The sequence below is a fragment of the Mya arenaria genome, chromosome 1 (genome assembly GCF_026914265.1).
Source record: "Mya arenaria isolate MELC-2E11 chromosome 1, ASM2691426v1".
NCBI lineage: Eukaryota > Metazoa > Mollusca > Bivalvia > Myida > Myidae > Mya > Mya arenaria.
Genome location: NC_069122.1, coordinates 53,248,690 through 53,267,233, shown reverse-complemented (window position 1 = coordinate 53,267,233; position 18,544 = coordinate 53,248,690). Strand labels below are relative to the sequence as shown.

At 32.0% G+C, this 18,544-nt stretch overlaps 1 protein-coding gene across 5 annotated transcripts; it reads left to right on the top strand.

The window, feature by feature from the left end:
* Nucleotides 1-4,042: 4,042 nt before the first annotated feature.
* Nucleotides 4,043-16,869, top strand: LOC128227620 (toll-like receptor 4). Of its 5 annotated transcripts, none has more exons than XM_052938533.1 (3): nucleotides 4,043-4,146; nucleotides 11,715-13,223; nucleotides 13,362-16,869. In XM_052938533.1, exons 1-3 carry the CDS (start codon nucleotides 4,120-4,122, stop codon nucleotides 14,493-14,495), a joined length of 2,670 nt encoding a protein of 889 aa, XP_052794493.1. In that variant the 5' UTR covers nucleotides 4,043-4,119; the 3' UTR covers nucleotides 14,496-16,869. The 5 variants fall into 5 exon arrangements, with proteins under 5 accessions (XP_052794493.1, XP_052794578.1, XP_052794657.1 ...); XM_052938618.1 differs by having other exon boundaries at nucleotides 11,715-13,047; nucleotides 13,362-13,506; XM_052938697.1 differs by having other exon boundaries at nucleotides 11,715-12,271; nucleotides 13,362-13,472.
* The last annotated feature ends 1,675 nt before the right edge of the window (nucleotides 16,870-18,544 follow it).

Here is an 18,544-nt window from a genome sequence, read left to right as displayed (position 1 = left end):
AACTAATGAAATACAATTTTAATCGGTTGATATAAGAAATTGAACCACTTCTCTTTTCTTGCGTGATGATACATCGGATAATTATGGACTCAACACAAACAACTCGAAATAATATAAATCCCACCAACATAATACACCATGTTTATAACAATTGAAATACTTACCGTTGTTTTAAATTACTTCAGTATGTTGTTTCCGTAAACATTTATTCATTAAAGTGACTCACTCATGGTATGTAAAATGCACTTTTTTATTTACGAAATAAATTGTGGCAAATCATAAGGAGTCAAAAGCTGTAACTCTTAAGCAAATGTTAATATTTGCTCAAATATCGTCATTGAAGAACACAATTTTTCATAAGCGTTTATAATGCGATTCAAAATTAATTACGACCGAGGTGTTGCGTGATTGTTTGATTAATATTATAAAATTATGTTATCAATGTATCCTTAACAAGTCAACATATCCACAACTATTATTAAAGTTCCGGTGGCCGTGTGGACAAGCCTGCTTTTTCATTTTTTTTCTTGACTTTACCGGCGTGGGTTCGAACCCCACTAAAACCTAAATACGTTTTAATGCTATAACTGTATTTGTTCTGCAATTTCGATATTATAGAATTAAGTAATGATAAAATATGTGTTTTCAGATGCATTACCGAGAAAACTTATTTTTGGTCCAAAAAATGAGTGAGTCAATTTAAGGATATCCGTGTACATATAAATATTTTATAGTTTGTTATTTGTGGGGGGGGGGGGGGCAGTTGTGTTTTTTTATTATTTTAAATTGTTTTCAGTAGACTCTAGATCATTTTCGTTACAGTTATAGAAACACCATGAAAACTATGAAGTGAACGGAATTATATATACTCATTTAAATAACAAGTAACATGTATTTGATTATACCATTGTTTGTTTTCATAAATATGCAATGGTTGTAATCTAAACATATTGCAATTTGTAAAATGTATATAATGCTAGCAATAAACGGGCCACTTCAGTTGGTTTAAAACAAGTTCATGTCTGTTGTCCGTCGTCCGTCGTGTATTAACTCATGAATGTTCGAATGAGACCTTTAAAAGTAGACTTAAAAGGTTGGATGTCGCTTCCTTAATGCAACAGTTAAGTGCTGGGCTATGTATGGACTCAATGTTTTTACCAAACCCGCTTGTGGTCAGAGGAGGGAAATCGTTTCCTAAATGCTGAAAGTAAAATCTGTAAAAATCTACAGATAAGAAACAAATATGAATTGAATATGAGAAATTTTCTGTTTCGGAAATTTAAAAGATGGTTCAAGGCCTCCCTTTCAGTACAAACCTATTACCTTAGAAGAGCTATTCTGCATTTTAGGAAGTGTTGGCATACTCAAATCAAACTTTTGCTTGAAATTATTATTCGGAAAGCTTTAAAATACTTTAACTCATCGGGAAATTTTTAACCAGAATATTTCTAAAAACACGATAAAGTAAAATAAGTTTGAAAAAAATCCTATCAACCTGAAGTCTATTATCATGTGATTCAGCAATATCGAGTTTATTCTACTGTGATCCATTAATATAAAGTCCGACATAATTTGTTCATCAACCTCAAGTCTATTATAATGTGATACATAAAAGGCAAGTGTATTCATATGTGATACACCAACCTCATGTCTATTTTAATGTAATTCATCAAACTCAAATCTATTAAAATGTGATCCATCAACATCACGTCTATTAGTATGTCATACACCAAACTCAAGTCTATTATAATGTGATACATCAAGCTATATTCTATAAAAATGTTATACACCACCGTCAAGTCTAATACTATGTTATACACCAACCTAAAGTCTATTATAATGTGATACATTAACCTCAAATCTATTATAATGTGAAACATCAACATTACGTCTATTAGAATGTTATACACCAACCTCAAGTCTATTATAATGTGATACATCAAGCTCTAATCTATTATAATGTGATATATCAAGCTCTATTCTATTAAAATGTGATACATCAACATCACATCTATTAGTATGTTATTCACCAACCTCAAGTATATTATAATGTGATACATCAAGCTCTAATCTATTATAATGTGAAACATCAACCTCAAATCTATTATAATGTGATACATTAACCTCAAATCTATTATAATGTTATACATCAACCTCAAATCTATTATAATGTGATACATTAACCTCAAATCTATTATAATGTGAAACATCAACATCACGTCTATTAGTCTGTTATTCACCAACCTCAAGTATATTATAATGTGATACATCAAGCTCTAATCTAATATAATGTGATACATCAACCTCAAATATATTATAATGTTATACATCAACCTCAAGTCTATTATAATGTTATACATCAACCTCAAGTCTATTATAATATTACACCAACCTCAAGTCTATTATAATGTGATACATCAACCTCAAGTCTATTATAATGTTATACATCAACCTCAAGTCTATTACAATGTTATACACCAACCTCAAGTCTATTATAATGTTATACATCAACCTCAAGTCTATTACAATGTTATACATCAACCTCAAGTCTATTACAATGTTATACACCAACCTCAAGTCTATTATAATGTTATACATCAACCTCAAGTCTATTATAATGTTATACACCAACCTCAAGTTTATTATAATGTTATACATCAACCTCAAATCTATTATAATGTTATACACCAACCTCAAGTCTATTATAATGTTATACATCAGCCTCAAGTCTATTACAATGTGATACATCAGCTCTGTTCTATTATAATGTGCTACATCAACATAAAGGCTATTAGTCTGTTATACATCAACCTCAAGTATATTTTAATGTGATTCATCAACATCAAATCTATTAAAATGTGATCCATCAACATCACGTCTAGTAGTATGTTATACACCAACCTCAAGTCTGTTATAATTAGATACATCAAGCTCTATTCTATTAAAATGTGATACATCAACATTAAGTCTAATAGTATGTTATACACCAACCTCAAGTATATTATAATGTGATACATCAAGCTCTATTCTATTAAAATGTGATACATCAACATAAAGGCTATTAGTCTGTTATACATCAACCTCAAGTATATTTTAATGTGATTCATCAACATCAAATCTATTAAAATGTGATCCATCAACATCACGTCTAGTAGTATGTTATACACCAACCTCAAGTCTGTTATAATTAGATACATCAAGCTCTATTCTATTAAAATGTGATACATCAATATCAAGTCTATATGTATGTTATACACCAACCTCAAGTATATTATAATGTGATACATCAAGCTCTATTCCATTAAAATGTGCTACATCAACATAAAGGCTATTAGTCTGTTATACATCAACCTCAAGTATATTTTAATGTGATTCATCAACATCAAATCTATTAAAATGTGATCCATCAACATCACGTCTAGTAGTATGTTATACACCAACCTCAAGTCTGTTATAATTAGATACATCAAGCTCTATTCTATTAAAATGTGATACATCAACATTAAGTCTAATAGTATGTTATACACCAACCTCAAGTATATTATAATGTGATACATCAAGCTCGATTCTATTAAACTGTAATTCATCAAAATCAAGTATATTAATATGTAATACACCAATCTCAAGTCTATTACAATGTGATACATCAAGCTCTATTCTATTAAAATGTGATTCATGAACATCAAGTCTATTATTAAACACCAACCTCAATCGATTATAATGTGATACATCAAGCTCTTAACTACTTACGCCACTTAAAAAAACAATAGAAACCACATACTGAGTGCACGTCTCAAACACATTATTTTAGAAATATATTCAGGGATGAAGCATACAATTACTTATTAAAAGGAAGTATAATCCCTACCACAATAGGTCGCCATTCGGTGCAAAAACAACAACCCGGAAAATAATAGTCGGCAACACGAAATTGAAACAGAAACAGTGAATACTAACAATTAAATAACTTGAAGATGTACTCGAGTTCTCAAATACCACCTTCATGACAGCCTCAAGTGCTGACGCCACTTGGACACAACAACTTCTACATAAAACTGCACGTTTTATTTTAATGAAATTTATTTAGAGACAACAAATATCATTACTCTTTAGAGTGTTATGTGTATGGAATTAAGCATGTATAAGGTAAGCATTCATTGTACTCATTATAGTTGATCATTTATTAAGAAGATATAATAATAATAATGTTATATTCATTATTGCGCTATTTATTACTATACTTTGCACACCACTTAAATATCCTTTAAATACGCTCATGAATCGTGTTATGTTTATAGCTCAATAAAACAATGACATATTTACACAATAAAATCAACGATTCCTATGAGTGCTTGAAGCACTTTTCTATTTTTAGAATACAACGCATTTTTATAAAATATTGATGAAACAAAATCCAACGACGCAGTTATTATCAATTTAAACAATGATGTTTCTTGGGTTATATATGTATATACAAGTATTGAAAGTAGCCTAGAAGCCTACGACTAGCAAGTGTTTGCCACTGTATTCTTCATTCAAACAGAAACCGTTCAATTGTTAAACAGGCAAAACGGAAAGATAACAAAGTATCTCCTTCACATGATCATACATTTTTGTCTTACAGCGTATATGTAAATTGGCGCACAATTGACTGAAAAAATAACAATGCATAAATAGATGATGATTTTTATTTTCGAATTAACAGTATAATGACAAGAGTACGACTACATACTTTGTAATAATTGTTATTGTGTCCCTAAAGTATTAATGAAAAATATGAATGTTGTTGATGTTAACACATATTAAACAGGTAAATTTTACAATGGCTGGTACATGTACATACCGACGTTTGCTTTTTACTTCTCCCAAAACCAAAATATTTTTTTTAATTAAACAATTCCAAAACATACGCATATTGTTGAAATTTTCGTTACAAATTTGCAAAATTAGAAGACTGTAATCGGCCAGGGTACACTTACCAACTTTGAATCACTTTCCCTTTGGATGGCGAGTAGCAAAATTGATGTGCAATAACTCACTTAGTAATAATTGTTTGGGAGGTTTGTATAAACGACAGACCGGAGAGTTTCATTGGTCTGGCAATATTCCGGTTCGGCCATTATGAAACAGTTTGTTTTTAGCATATAAATTAAATAACCGATTTGTATTAACAAAGGGAAGATTTGTTTGTTAAACAAATGATATTAAATAAAATCAACCATGTTAATTTGCATAGTTTTGATACAAAATACATAAGATACTGTAACAGTTAACTTACCGAATTTGACCAGTCCAGACTGTTGCTTTCATTGGAAATCGACTAAACTGAAGTTTAAAAAAGCATACAACTGATAAAATTGATATTCTTCTACCACTTTTATATTTACTCTTCATGTAGAACAAGAAAGATTTATAACTAAGCACATGTTTTCATACGTTTTGGAAATATTATACATTAATTTTGAAAAGTGTCGAATCCCAATTTGTTTATTAGGCTTAAACAACAATAACAAGTTCGTTTTATATATGCAAGGACAGACAATTTAAAAAAAATGACCAGTCAAGACTGGCTTACTTTTGTTGTCGACTACAAAAGAAATCTTAATAAAATGTGTGGCTAATTTCAAGAACATTCATATAATCAAAAGAAATATTCTTTTACTACTGTTATATTTATGGCTTTGATTGAATGTGAACTAGAACAGAGAGTGTAGTTACAAACGACCACGGAAACCAACCTTATGAACAAGTAACCTTGTTCACAAATAATGAAGGTATCATTGTACAAACTAGGAGGAAAACACAGTAAAAAACAATAGAGAAGAATAGAATAAAACAACAACATCATGTTGTGTAGTATTCTTAGACATGCATACAGATTGATACTATTAATTACTATTAATCACTTTTAACATTCTATTATTAAATATGATCTTACTGATGGCATTTTCATGCATTTTTCGTAAACGTTTTCCCTGATCATGCCATTGAATCATTACACCGCACAACATTTTAGCGCTAATTGTTAGTCAGGTGGTTTCGTATACTAAAAAATAATAAATTTTGCTACCCGAAATTTTTAATTTAATTGTTTAAGTACAATATGTCTAAAACAGATAAAAAAGAATGGCTATTTTTCTTTCCAATAGTTGGAACAAAACCAAGTCAACCTTCCCTGTCTGATACAAACAAAGCTATATCGTAAATTGTTGCAGCATGACATGTTTGCTACATTATTTGATTTTCAAAGCACCTCGGACACTATCTTTATCAATCCTATCTTTCATAATTATAAAAAAAAACATTTCTTATTTTTTCTTCAAGGCAAATAAGTTTAATGAAAACATGGCTCTAGTAGAATCGGTGGAAAATAAAGTGTGATAATTGTTGTGCTGATGGAAAAGTTTCAAATGAAAACACTACCTGTTCCCTATTTACGGCTTCTGAAGAATGTGCGATCGCTGTAGTACCAAAACCAGGAGCAAGATATCGACACGTTCTGGAATAATCTAGTAGCAGAGATAAAATCTTAAAAAATGGTTCGTCCGGCTATGTGAATCTCAACCTAATTCACATACACCCAGGCCGGAGATGAGAATATTGCTGACAACATACTAGTTGTACATAAGTGTTTATGAACTCTTCATCTTGTCATATTCAGTCAGCAAACGTATTGCTTTACACACTTAAAAATACGTGCTATTCTGACTACAGTTGTAAGCAGAAATGTGTTTAGGAAAATCGAGCAGTTATTGTTTTAAACAATAATTCAAACCCCCAGTTAACGAATGGCCCTTGTCTTTGTTTCCCTAAATAAGGTCTATATTTTAAGTTTTACAAAACCGCCCCTGATTCAAAGTTGAATGTACATAAAAAATGTTTGGAACAGGTCTGCGGTGATGAGCATATTAACTAGTTTTAATCCCCAGTTTACTCATGGTCTAGTTAACTCGTGTTTCACTGAGGGTTCAATGCGATAATTCCATCATATATTGATAAAGCAAGTTTGATGCGTGTCTGATCTGGATTTGTTGTCTTTATGTTTATGTGTGCCGTTAAATATTGTCCTACCCCCTACCTTGGTCCTTTAAATAAAGGTTATACAAATATAAGTTTGAAAACTTTGCTTGTCCCTGCAGATTGGGTAATTGTACCGATTGTTTTCAAGTACGATAGTTCTATTAGTATTCAAATGGTGGGTTGTTACATCCGGCATTTCAAATACTGCAATTAAACTTTTGTTCATGTCATTTATTTCCATGAACACTGTTATCATATGTATACATACAAACCTTTTCACGCACCCAATGCAAACATATTACAACATTTACAACATAAGGTATAGAGATAGTTCGGAAATCAAAATCATCTAACACTGTATGGTTAACAGTGTTAATTTTACGTAGCACTAGTACATTTCAAACTCATTTACAAATACACATGCAAGCAGAATAAACGTATCGATTGTGATAAAACACATACATGAAGGTGGATGATGAAGGTTATACGCATATAGCTATACGTATTATTATTTTCACAAGGGAACACAAACATTCACGCACACAACCATTCATTCAAAAACGCATACACAGAACAAGGAAAGGGTTTGACAGATGGAAGGATGACCCTGTCATACTAGCATTTGACTTAAATTATTTGTAATAAATTCCATTTTAGCAAGTGAGTCACAATTATAGTTTGGAAGATTGCTATCTGTTACGCACTATTGATTCGAATATTTAAATAGTTCTGATATGCATTACACTATTGTTTGTTATTCCTGGCTTTTTTAATTGAAAATAGAAATGTCTATAAAAATATCAAAAAGTTAATTAACTCCATGCATTTATGTTTAAATTTTCCTAAGAGAGCTCTACGTCTTGTTATATCAATTGCAATGCCATTCTAATTCTTAAAAATGCTTATCTTACACCATACAACCTTAACTTATTTAACACTCCAAAAAACAAATGTTCTCAAGTTTTTAGATTACAATTACAAAAATGCATTTATATCTTTTTAGTTTATGTTTAGGTAATATCGTTGAAGTTTATTTCTATACAGTATTTCAATTATTTTTCTTTGGTTTTGAACTTTTTGAAAACCTCTTTTTGAACGTTCTGCATTATTTGGTAATTATTTGATTGCTTAAAAATAGCCCAACAACGAAATATGTTTTTGCTGTAAGTAGTTCATATTTGTGTTACATAATTTTGTTTTATTACCGTTTGGAACAGAAAATAACAATTGGTAGTATTTCAGATAATCAGAATTGTCAAGTCTATATTGCTATTTAATTTGGTTAAAGGAGTGATATGTTTTTTTTATATTATCGGTCTTACGATAATTATAAATTTCTACGAGATACTTGATTTCTTTGATATACCAACTTTTGTAAAATAAAGGGTTCTCGAATTGTTGTGTTTTGTGGTTATTTCAAATAATGTGACCGTCAACTTTCTTGTTTACATTGCTATTTCGTTCAAAGAGTCCTGAATTGTGAACCAAGACTGAAACACATCAAAGATAAACAATCATTTAAAAAAAAAGATTGACTCTGTCGGACTCATTTAAATCACTTTCGAACATATCTTTTGTACTATAATACTATTTATGAATTATTCGCGTCCTTTCAACTTTGTGTTGTCCTAGGGAATTTAAACATGGCATTGTCTTTATATGTAATTGTATTTTAAAAAGGCTATCAATTTTGGTAATGCTAATGTTTTCATTACAATTACTTTTCCAAAAACATTAAGTTTTAAATAGACTTTGGCACACATTAATTATTAGCATTGAATGTAAAAAATAAAGGTAACTTTATGCTAGACATGGACAACAAATATGGTCTTATCCGATGTGTTTCGTCTGCAAGGAAAATGAAAATAGTTCGGACACTTTTTGGTAAATATGAAATATTGAAAACGAAAACACTGTGTGTTTCTCCCGTATCAAAAAGTAGCGCAGCGCGCAGGCAGCATTCACGTTTTAATACTACACGAAAGAAAATGATGTTTTTTCTTTGATTGTAATAACAAAAACATACTTGAATTGCTCTTTCCTTGCGTAAAGATACATCAGTCATGTATGGACTTTACGCAAACAGCTTCAAATGATAAAACCCAACAGAGCAACCGACTTACATAATATTCACTGTATATAATATTGAACTATTCACCGTTATTTCAAATCACTTAAATATAGTGTTAGATTATACAAAGTCAGTTGTTGATGATATAATGATATAAGTATACTGGAATAAATCTGTCTTGCAATATATAAGTAATATATTTTAAGTAACAGACAGGTAAATAATGTAAACAAAACTTTTCAATGCAATGCTAGAGGCGCTTTTTGTCAAAGCTGTAAAGAAACTCATTATATGATCTACTTTCTTTATCAAAATCTTAACTGGTATGTCGAAAGATAATGTGACTTTTATCTTTCGAAAGAAGACATTATTGCTGACTTCTAATACGTCTGTAAACATTCACTCATTAAGGCTTTCCTTGGTCATATTACTTTTCTATAGAATCTAAATAAATTACTATGTTGTAATTTGTGCGGGGTGGGGGGTCTTTATTTTTTGTTTCCCAATTTCTTTCCGTGAACTCTAGATACATTTTTTTCCGACAGATCAAGATACACTATGAAAAAAGTGAAGCGAACAGAAGTACAAAATGTATTTTAGTTACAGATTCTTAATAAAATATGGGATACCTTGTCCCTTTATGATACTTGTAACAATTAATTGATTTCTTAAATGTTTAAAGTTTGTTATTAAGACCTATTCTGTTTTGTTGTATACAAATGTATATAAAATGTTTGTTATGATTATACCAACGGTTCCAAAAAGAACAAGTTTTTTTTGTTTTTTATCCGTGGTCGCTACAATGCGTCGTCTGCCACCGTTTGTTAAACATGTTGACACATAAATGTTCCAATGACCGTTTAGAAAATATAGCCGAAATTAAGGGTAGCGTTTTATGATGGACAATTTTGAGGCTGCGAAATGTATGCGTTATTTGTTTAATGCTAAATCAATTTATATTATATGCCAATATAGTGTTCTTTACTTGACATATAAATGTCAATTCCTTTTACTAATGGCCAGTTGGAGCGAATACAAAGAAATGTTAATTTTGTAAACGGAAAATTATTAATAAGTATTATTTTGCGAAATATTCACAAACAAATTGTAAAACTTGTTTATATACATCAAAGAAAATATTCCTATGAGTATACATGTTGAATATTAATTACAATTAATTATTTTTTTTTACACAATTATTCTTTGAGCGGTCGCTTCATTTACAGATAATAAATTTTCTCCTTCAATATGTTTCCGTTTATGCATTTTTAGAACCATTGAGTTTCTCTATTTCAAAGCAGATATGTAAGTAATGAATAATCATTTAGTAGGTGGTCGGAAATTGTGTGTGTTTTTTATATATATGTAGATAATTATACAAAAAAACATTTATGATTAGCAAAGGGGTGTAACCGAAACATCAATAAAGTTAACATCGCTGCTACATTTACCTCCCATAGTACGCATTGACTTGATTAAGAGCTCAATGAACCGAGCCAGCTATACCTTAGTTCACTTTATCATAACTTTACATAACCTGCATTATACGATGAAAATACCCCGTTTCAATGATCAGGTGAAAACCTTATCACAAAGTATCAAAATACAAACAAGGAAGTTTAACGAACAAGGAAAAAAATAAACCAAAGAAAATTGAAAGTTCATTCATTCCTTTCTTGCACATGGAATAACCTGATGCATTGATCTAAAATGGTACGATTTCATTCCTTTTATTTGGCTAACTCGTTTCTTATGTGTTTAATTTTGGTATAAATATTTAGCAAATATAATTTGTATATCAAGCGTCACTCTGTAGTTTGCATCTATAACCGGTTGAAAATTAGTTATTAATACTTTTATGGAGCGTAAGTCAAAAGCATTTGAGAACGAATATGAATTTATATTCACAATAATTATAAAACTCTTCAAAGCTGTATATTTCAACGTTTTTTTTTCAATTATTTCAATTTTAAATATCTGGTTTAATCAGTATTTCATTTGAAATATACAACATAACAAATATATTTAAACGATTGAGGAGAAAGCCAAAAGCTTATATGGAACCCTTTTCCTTAGAATCGTTAATGGGTTGTATACCAGCAATATCATGTATCAGATTTTTTTTTTATTTCATTAATATTTTTGAAAAACTATTCATTGTCCGGTTCCTCTACGTCGGTAAACAATCATATCAAAACTCAATCTAGAGCTATCACAGAAGTATTTAAAAAAAAACAGACGCCATATGGATTAACAATATCTGTCACGTTTTTTCGTTCCGGATAGAAAAATCCGACCCGAGAGCACTTGCATTGCCACGTAACGAGGCTTTCCGAGTTACCGACAGCGCTGCGTGCCCGAGAGTCGGATTTTTCTATCCGAAACGGACACACATGAATTCACCGGAAATGCCTATCCGGTGTGCTAGAAAATCATATCAAATTTGTATTTTAGACAGTGACAATACGTATTGTTACACGAAGTGAAACCTCGATTACAGGAGACAAAATAGTATATTAAGTTAGTTAGTACGTATGTCACAGAGAAAAATAAATGTTTGTTTTTTAAATAATAATGAAGATATTAAATCACTATACGTATTTATGCCATTCATCCATTGTAGGTCGTCGTGGAAGTGTTTGCCGTGTGTGCCGTGCTCCCAAGTATTTTAGTATCTGCTCATGTCTGCACCCCCAGTAAACTATCGGACAAAGCCTTCGATCAGTGTGGACAAACGGGGTTCGCGATGAAGTGTAACGGACGTAGACTAGATAACATTCCTAGCGCATATCCTATCCCGTCACCACCTTTGTCAGGGCCAGCATGTGTTCTTGACCTCAGCGATAACAACATATCTGTTGTGGAAAATAAAACGTTCACAGAAGCAAAACACATTAATTCAACTGAGATTTCATATTTGTATCTGAATAAAAATCATCTTAACTGCCTAAAAAGTGAAGCATTCGTTGGACTATCGAATTTAAAGTATTTAAACTTGTCACATAACAACTTATTGTGGAAGGACAGCTTCGCCCCAGAAGTCTTTGCGCCACTGATTAACTTAGAAAACATAAATCTAAAGTGCAATACGTTCGACACGTTTGATGGGCTAGGCCAGGAACTGATGCTGATTAAGAGATTAGAGGGTTTATTTATTACACCAAGCAATTACACAAATAGGTATTCATTCGGGGAAAGCTTTCTAAATATTAGCTTAAAGTATTTGTACTTGTCATCTACACCTGAATGTGATTGCAATTTAAAGGAGATAGACAACAATTCATTTCGAAATCTTTCCCATATTGAGAGACTTTATGTGAAAGATTGTCACATTGAAAACGTAACTGAAGAGGCATTTAAACCACTTAACGAAACCATCAAAGTCTTAGATATATCAGGAAATTCAAATCTGACTTTCAAGGGCATGAATAAAGTTCTAAAAGGTCTCATCAATTCACCAACACTAAAGGAGTTGAATGTGAATCGCATACATGTTCCTTACAACATTGGCATAGAAATTACACCAGATGACTTACAAAGTCTAAATACGTTACACAATCTGGAAAAGCTGTTTATGGATTTGAATAAAATCGAAGTATTTAACGTTGACACATTATATCCAAAAGTTATGTTTCCTCCATCTTTGACTCTTCTCACGCTAGCAGGCAACAGGCTCACATTTGGAAAATACGTTGACTACTTATTTATGGCGAGAAATATAAAAACTTTAGATATATCCAGACAATTTCTTGGCTATGATCCATTTAGGTTTAGAAAACATAATACTCTGCCTCACATATCAAGTGAAACGCCATCGGCAAAGGTTTGTGATGCAAAAAACAAGCCAGTTCATGTCAGAAAGGAATCAGTGGTGGATATCAACGAAGGATATATTTGGGATTTTGCTTTGCAGAAAATGCTCATATCCAACGATGAAATCAAAAACATGACTCGAGGTGATTGGGCAGCATTGTTTGCCAACTTCCAAAATGCTTTCGATGTCAATTGCACGTGTAATGTTTCTGTAGCCAGACAATTGATATGCCTGCCAGAACATCTTTCGCACATTCAATGGTCTCGGAGCTATTTGTATGGTGCGATACCTCCAGTGTTAATATGTGGAGCGAAACATGTAAAGTTTTTGGATTTATCATACAACTTGCTGTCACCCTGGACAGGACCTGTGTTTGGTTTGCATCGATTAAAGAAGTTGGATTTGTCCGAAAACTATTGCACAAACATTTCAAAAGTCTTCTTTTTTGGATTTCAGAATCTGGAAGCGCTTAACCTGACAGGAAATATGTTAGAAGAGACTTTTCACCCCAACAATGCAGATGCAGGTGTTATGTTTGGAAATCAGAAGAAAATGAAAAATTTGACCTTGTCAGCCATCAACGTAAGCAATTTGCATCAAGATTTGCTCAATTCGATGGTCAAGCTGGAACGCTTAGATCTTTCTTACAATCACATTCATAAATGGAACTTGAACTTGAAAAGCTATTGTTTTCATCACCTCGATATAACTTCCAACAGACTATCAAGTTTGCCGAAAGACCTCATGGCTTATTTGGACCAAATGGCAGAGTCTAAATGTATTAAAACCAAACGTATAAATGTTACCGTTTATATGTCGCAAAACCCTCTTGAGTGTTCATGTGAACAACTTCCTTTTTGGCAATGGATTGTTACGTCTACTGTTAATGTCCACCCTAGAGCTATTGATAGTTGTATGCTTAATGGAAAGGTTAAACAAATTACAACTGATGATGAAGTTCACAAGCTTGTGAAGCTGCTTGAGAATGATATTTGTATAGACCGAACATGGAGAACTTGGGCAATTGCTGGTGGAAGTTTGCTGATAGGTGTTATTGTTACAATTACATTAGGAACAGCTACGTATAAAAATCGATGGAAGATCAGATATGTTATGTATAGTAGAGGACGCAGATATCGACATGAAGGGTTTGAACATATGTTTTCGCATGATGCGATGATATCGTATTCCAAAGGCAGAGCGAGCTTCATAAAAAACTTGTTGGTTCCTTCCCTAGAACAGCGGCACCAACTTGATTTCTGGATAGCTGATAGAAACTCCCAAGCAGGCGTGTCTGTCGCGGAGAATATCACACATGCAATTTGTACAAGCCGGAAAGTGGTGTTGCTTGTTGACAACGAATATCTGTCTGATTCTTGGTGTGACTATGATTTGAACATGGCTCTAGTAGAATCAGTGGAAACGAAACGAAATATGATAATTGTTGTTTTGATGGAACAAATTCAGATGAATACACTACCTGTCCCATTTTTACGGCTTCTTAAGACTGAGGGATCACTGGAGTACCCGGACCAACAACAAGATATAGAAACGTTTTTGACAAATCTAGCCGAAGAGATAAAATCTTGAAAATGGTCTGTGCGTTAGGTGATATTAAAAAAAAACCTCACATACGCCTAGTCTGGAAATATTAATATTATTGACAACATACTAGTTGTGCATAATTCTAAAAGAACTATTACCCTTGTTAAATATTATTAACAATTGTCTGTACATACATATAATAAATTTAGTTCTGATCTACTTCTGTAAAATATACAAGTGCTTTTGACAAGCCAGAGGTTTAAGACCCCATGTTTTTTGTGTGATATTCTAACAACACAGTTCAAAGCGGCTCTATTCGTGAACGTATTCGACCAATGAAGAGCAATGCTGGTTTGCATGTTCGGTGGCATTATGAATGAAAGTAACATCAAAATTGTTCGAGAGGTTTCAGAGAAGATGCCGATTAAAATGATTGTTTACGGACAGACAAAGAGTGATCACAATAGTGTACTAATACCTTAAACAAAAGGGCAAGAGTGTTATATAAAGAAAGAAGAAATTGTATTCAGTTAATTCATAAAAACACGTACATATGTAAATCGTTATACAATCATTTTGAAATTTGAAATGTGTTAGTGATATCAAATATGTTGGTAACTAAACCTTAATTGCGGAATGTCACTTGAATCATCTTTCTTATACATTCTGTGTCATTTTTGTTCTTTATTGATCAAGCTGTATTTATGTTGTAATTTGTCTTGTACTTTCTATGTAATTTTAAGGCATCATTAATTAAGATGTATATATCTTATTATGTTCCCACTCATCAATGGGTAGAAATATTGTTTTTGCTCGAGTTGTCTGTCTGTCCGTCTTTCCGTCATAATTCTTGTCCGCTCCATAATTACTGAACCGATTGAGGGATTTTAACCCCCCCCCCACAAATGTTCACCATATTAAGATGATGTGCAAAACGCATCTTACAACCAGCCCGGTTCAACGTCAATGTCAACTTTGAATCCAAAGGTCTTATTTCACACTTCATAAATCTTGAACCCCTTGAAGGATTTTGAAATAAATCGCCACAAATGCTAACCATTTAAAGACGATGTGCAAAGCGCATGTTTACTGTATTGCTGTCATAGCTCATAAACTAGCATTGGTGCGCAAATCGAGGTACAAGGATTTATTTCATTTAAACTACTTGGTCAGAAAAACACCCAAATAAATGTAATGATACTTTACGCCTAAACAGTAACATGACCCGTTATAATTTATTGAAACAGAATTTTTACTAAAGGAAGTAATATGATCATTGTAGTCCTCTAAATAACTAAGCATGCTTATACTTAAATGAATATCTTCAATCCAGAGTTTATAGTTTGTGAATACTCCAGCATCGGTTGTAATGTAAATATGATGTGCATATAACCTACTTCATATATATTTCAACTTCATATTATTTCTTTTTAAACAGAATATTATATTCATAAAAAGATTTAATATACTTCACTAAATGAACTCAGCATAAATGTTAGCTTTTGTTGTCGCTTCTCAACCAAACATATAGTGTATATTATAACACGAAAAAGGATATGCCCATAACCTACTGCATATATATTGTTCATTGTATGATACAATTTTTTGAAACAGTATTGTTACTTAACATTTTAATTTGATCATTGTCAACATTTGATTATTTTAGTATACATGAAGTTGTATATCATTGCTTCTTATATGTTGATAGAGCATAGCTTAGTGGTCAACATTTCCTTTTGCTGCTCAAATCAAACAAAAATGCATTATTATTGTATGTTCAAAACGGATTTTGTATGCGAAGATTATCTCATTTTCGTTAAGAGCGATAAATATAGAAAATAATTGTCTAAATTCAGACTCTCTGCCCACTGTGTAGAGATTGAAACTGGTGGATATACAAATAGCGTTAGGGAAAATAGAACTTGTAAGCTATGTACTCAGAACACTGTAGAATCAGAATACCATTTTATGTTATGCTGTAAGTTTTATGAACATCTTAGAAATAAATATTGTATCAAATCAACCTGGCCAACACTGGCAAAATTCAAGTACCTTATGGGTAGTAAAAATAAGAAAACTGTTAACAACATCGCGAAATTTGTGTACCATGCTATGAAACTTAGAGAAGATAGATTAAAAACTTTAGCTGCTTCTAAGAAAGAATCATCTGTACAGTCAACATATTTGTTTTAATATATACTGTGTTTTCATTGATATTTCATATACAGTACGTATAGACTAATTTACTAAGCATAGTAGCACATAATATATACTTTACACTTGTAACTTTCACAGTTTACAGTATCATTACCATAATTTAGTATTATATTCATTTAACATATTTGATTATATGTACATATGTGTTTGTCTTTGCCATAAAATGCTTGTTTTGTAAATGGCCAAAGGCAAATTATGTCGATTGCCAATAAACTTTGAAACTTTGAAACTTTGAAACTTAAGCTAGTATTAATATTATGATACACGTACACCCCTTTTACAGAGTAGTTTTAGTATGTTTGAAAATGCTTGTTTGTCTATCAGTCAGTCGGTCGGTTGGTAGACGAATCTTGTCTTAAACAATTTGACCTAGGACGTTTACGTTAAGTTGATTTTGAATAGTGCACGGCCCCCTCATTAATTTCGGATTAAGTGACATGTGACTCGGGGACAAAGAAAGTTCACCAAGTGCTTGCCCTTTAGGACAAACAATCATTCAACCGATGGACTTGACACTTTAGAGGTCATTCATTGACTAGGGAATCACCCTTCTTATAAGGTATTTAAGTCAATCGAAGCCAACAATGTTTAAACATTAAGTCAGCACTATAACTTAAGAAGGGTCGGATCTAGGACTATAAAATATATAAGATTTAATTGATATGTCATCGATGCAACGCAGTGAAATCAGGGGCGTGGCAATTTCGTTTTTAAGAGGCTTGGTATCATTTTATATTCGGAATTTATTCAAGTAAATTTATAAAGACAAAACGACACAATTCAATATCATATTTCTCCTAGTAAGTTATCAATTCTAAAGTAAATGTCAATGAAGCCAACGTCCGTCCTTTGAGAAAGCATGTGAATGGAAAATCAGCATTCTGAAAAAGAGGAAAAGGAAATCAAAACAATAGGCAAATACAAACTGTCAAAGTGCAGTCGTTCGTAAATCAGAAATGTTTGAAGACTTATTATCTTTTAATTGTTCTTTAAGTGAATATTTAAATCACGAGTTTAATGATTTCCAACACAAAATCTACTATAAAGCAGACGTGCATTAATCTAAATAAAGAATAGTCTTAAATATATGCATGCACAATCTATGACCATCAAAAGATAGAAATCTCCCATCTGGTTATTCCCAAAATTGAAGTTTCAATTTTCAGTGCCATGGGTTCGTATTCAATATAATTAGTATCCTTATCCTTAAACACGCCTTAGTGATTCCATCCAATACATTTGCCAGTTATGTTTACAGTCCAATCAAAATACTGAACGATGAGAATAGCATTATGCCTTTGTAGTGAAAGCATTGTATGGTTACAGTGACCAGGATGTCGACTACGTTTCAAATCTGTTGAAGTGCATCCTGTGGTTCTTACAAATTTCACAACAATGGATGCTGAACAATTATCGGGGAGTCCAAATCATATATTAGTTCACAATATAATGGAAAACAATGCGTTCTGCTGTGAAAAAACATGGATCGCCAGGAACAAAACAAAGAGTGTAGAACTCTGGATGCGCACAAGAACCAACAACTTGATTGTCTACTGTACAGTACATATTGTTTGGTAGTAAATGGGACCACTCTTTTGCTTTGAAACAGAAAGTTATGTTTAATTTAAGCTTAAGACGTCTTGACTCGAACTCTTTCTAAAACTTACATTTGGATACTTAATTTTCAATTTTAAGTGAACTATTAACGCTAGAATGAAAAACTACTGTTGTGTTGGTGCTATATGCAGGTCGATATAGGTGTCGTTTGTATTAGGATATGTAGCCCACTTCGTAGACAGCCATCTGAGATATTATTTAGAGGATAGTCAATTTATTTAACAGTTTATTCAATTATTCAGGTTTAATGAGTATATTAA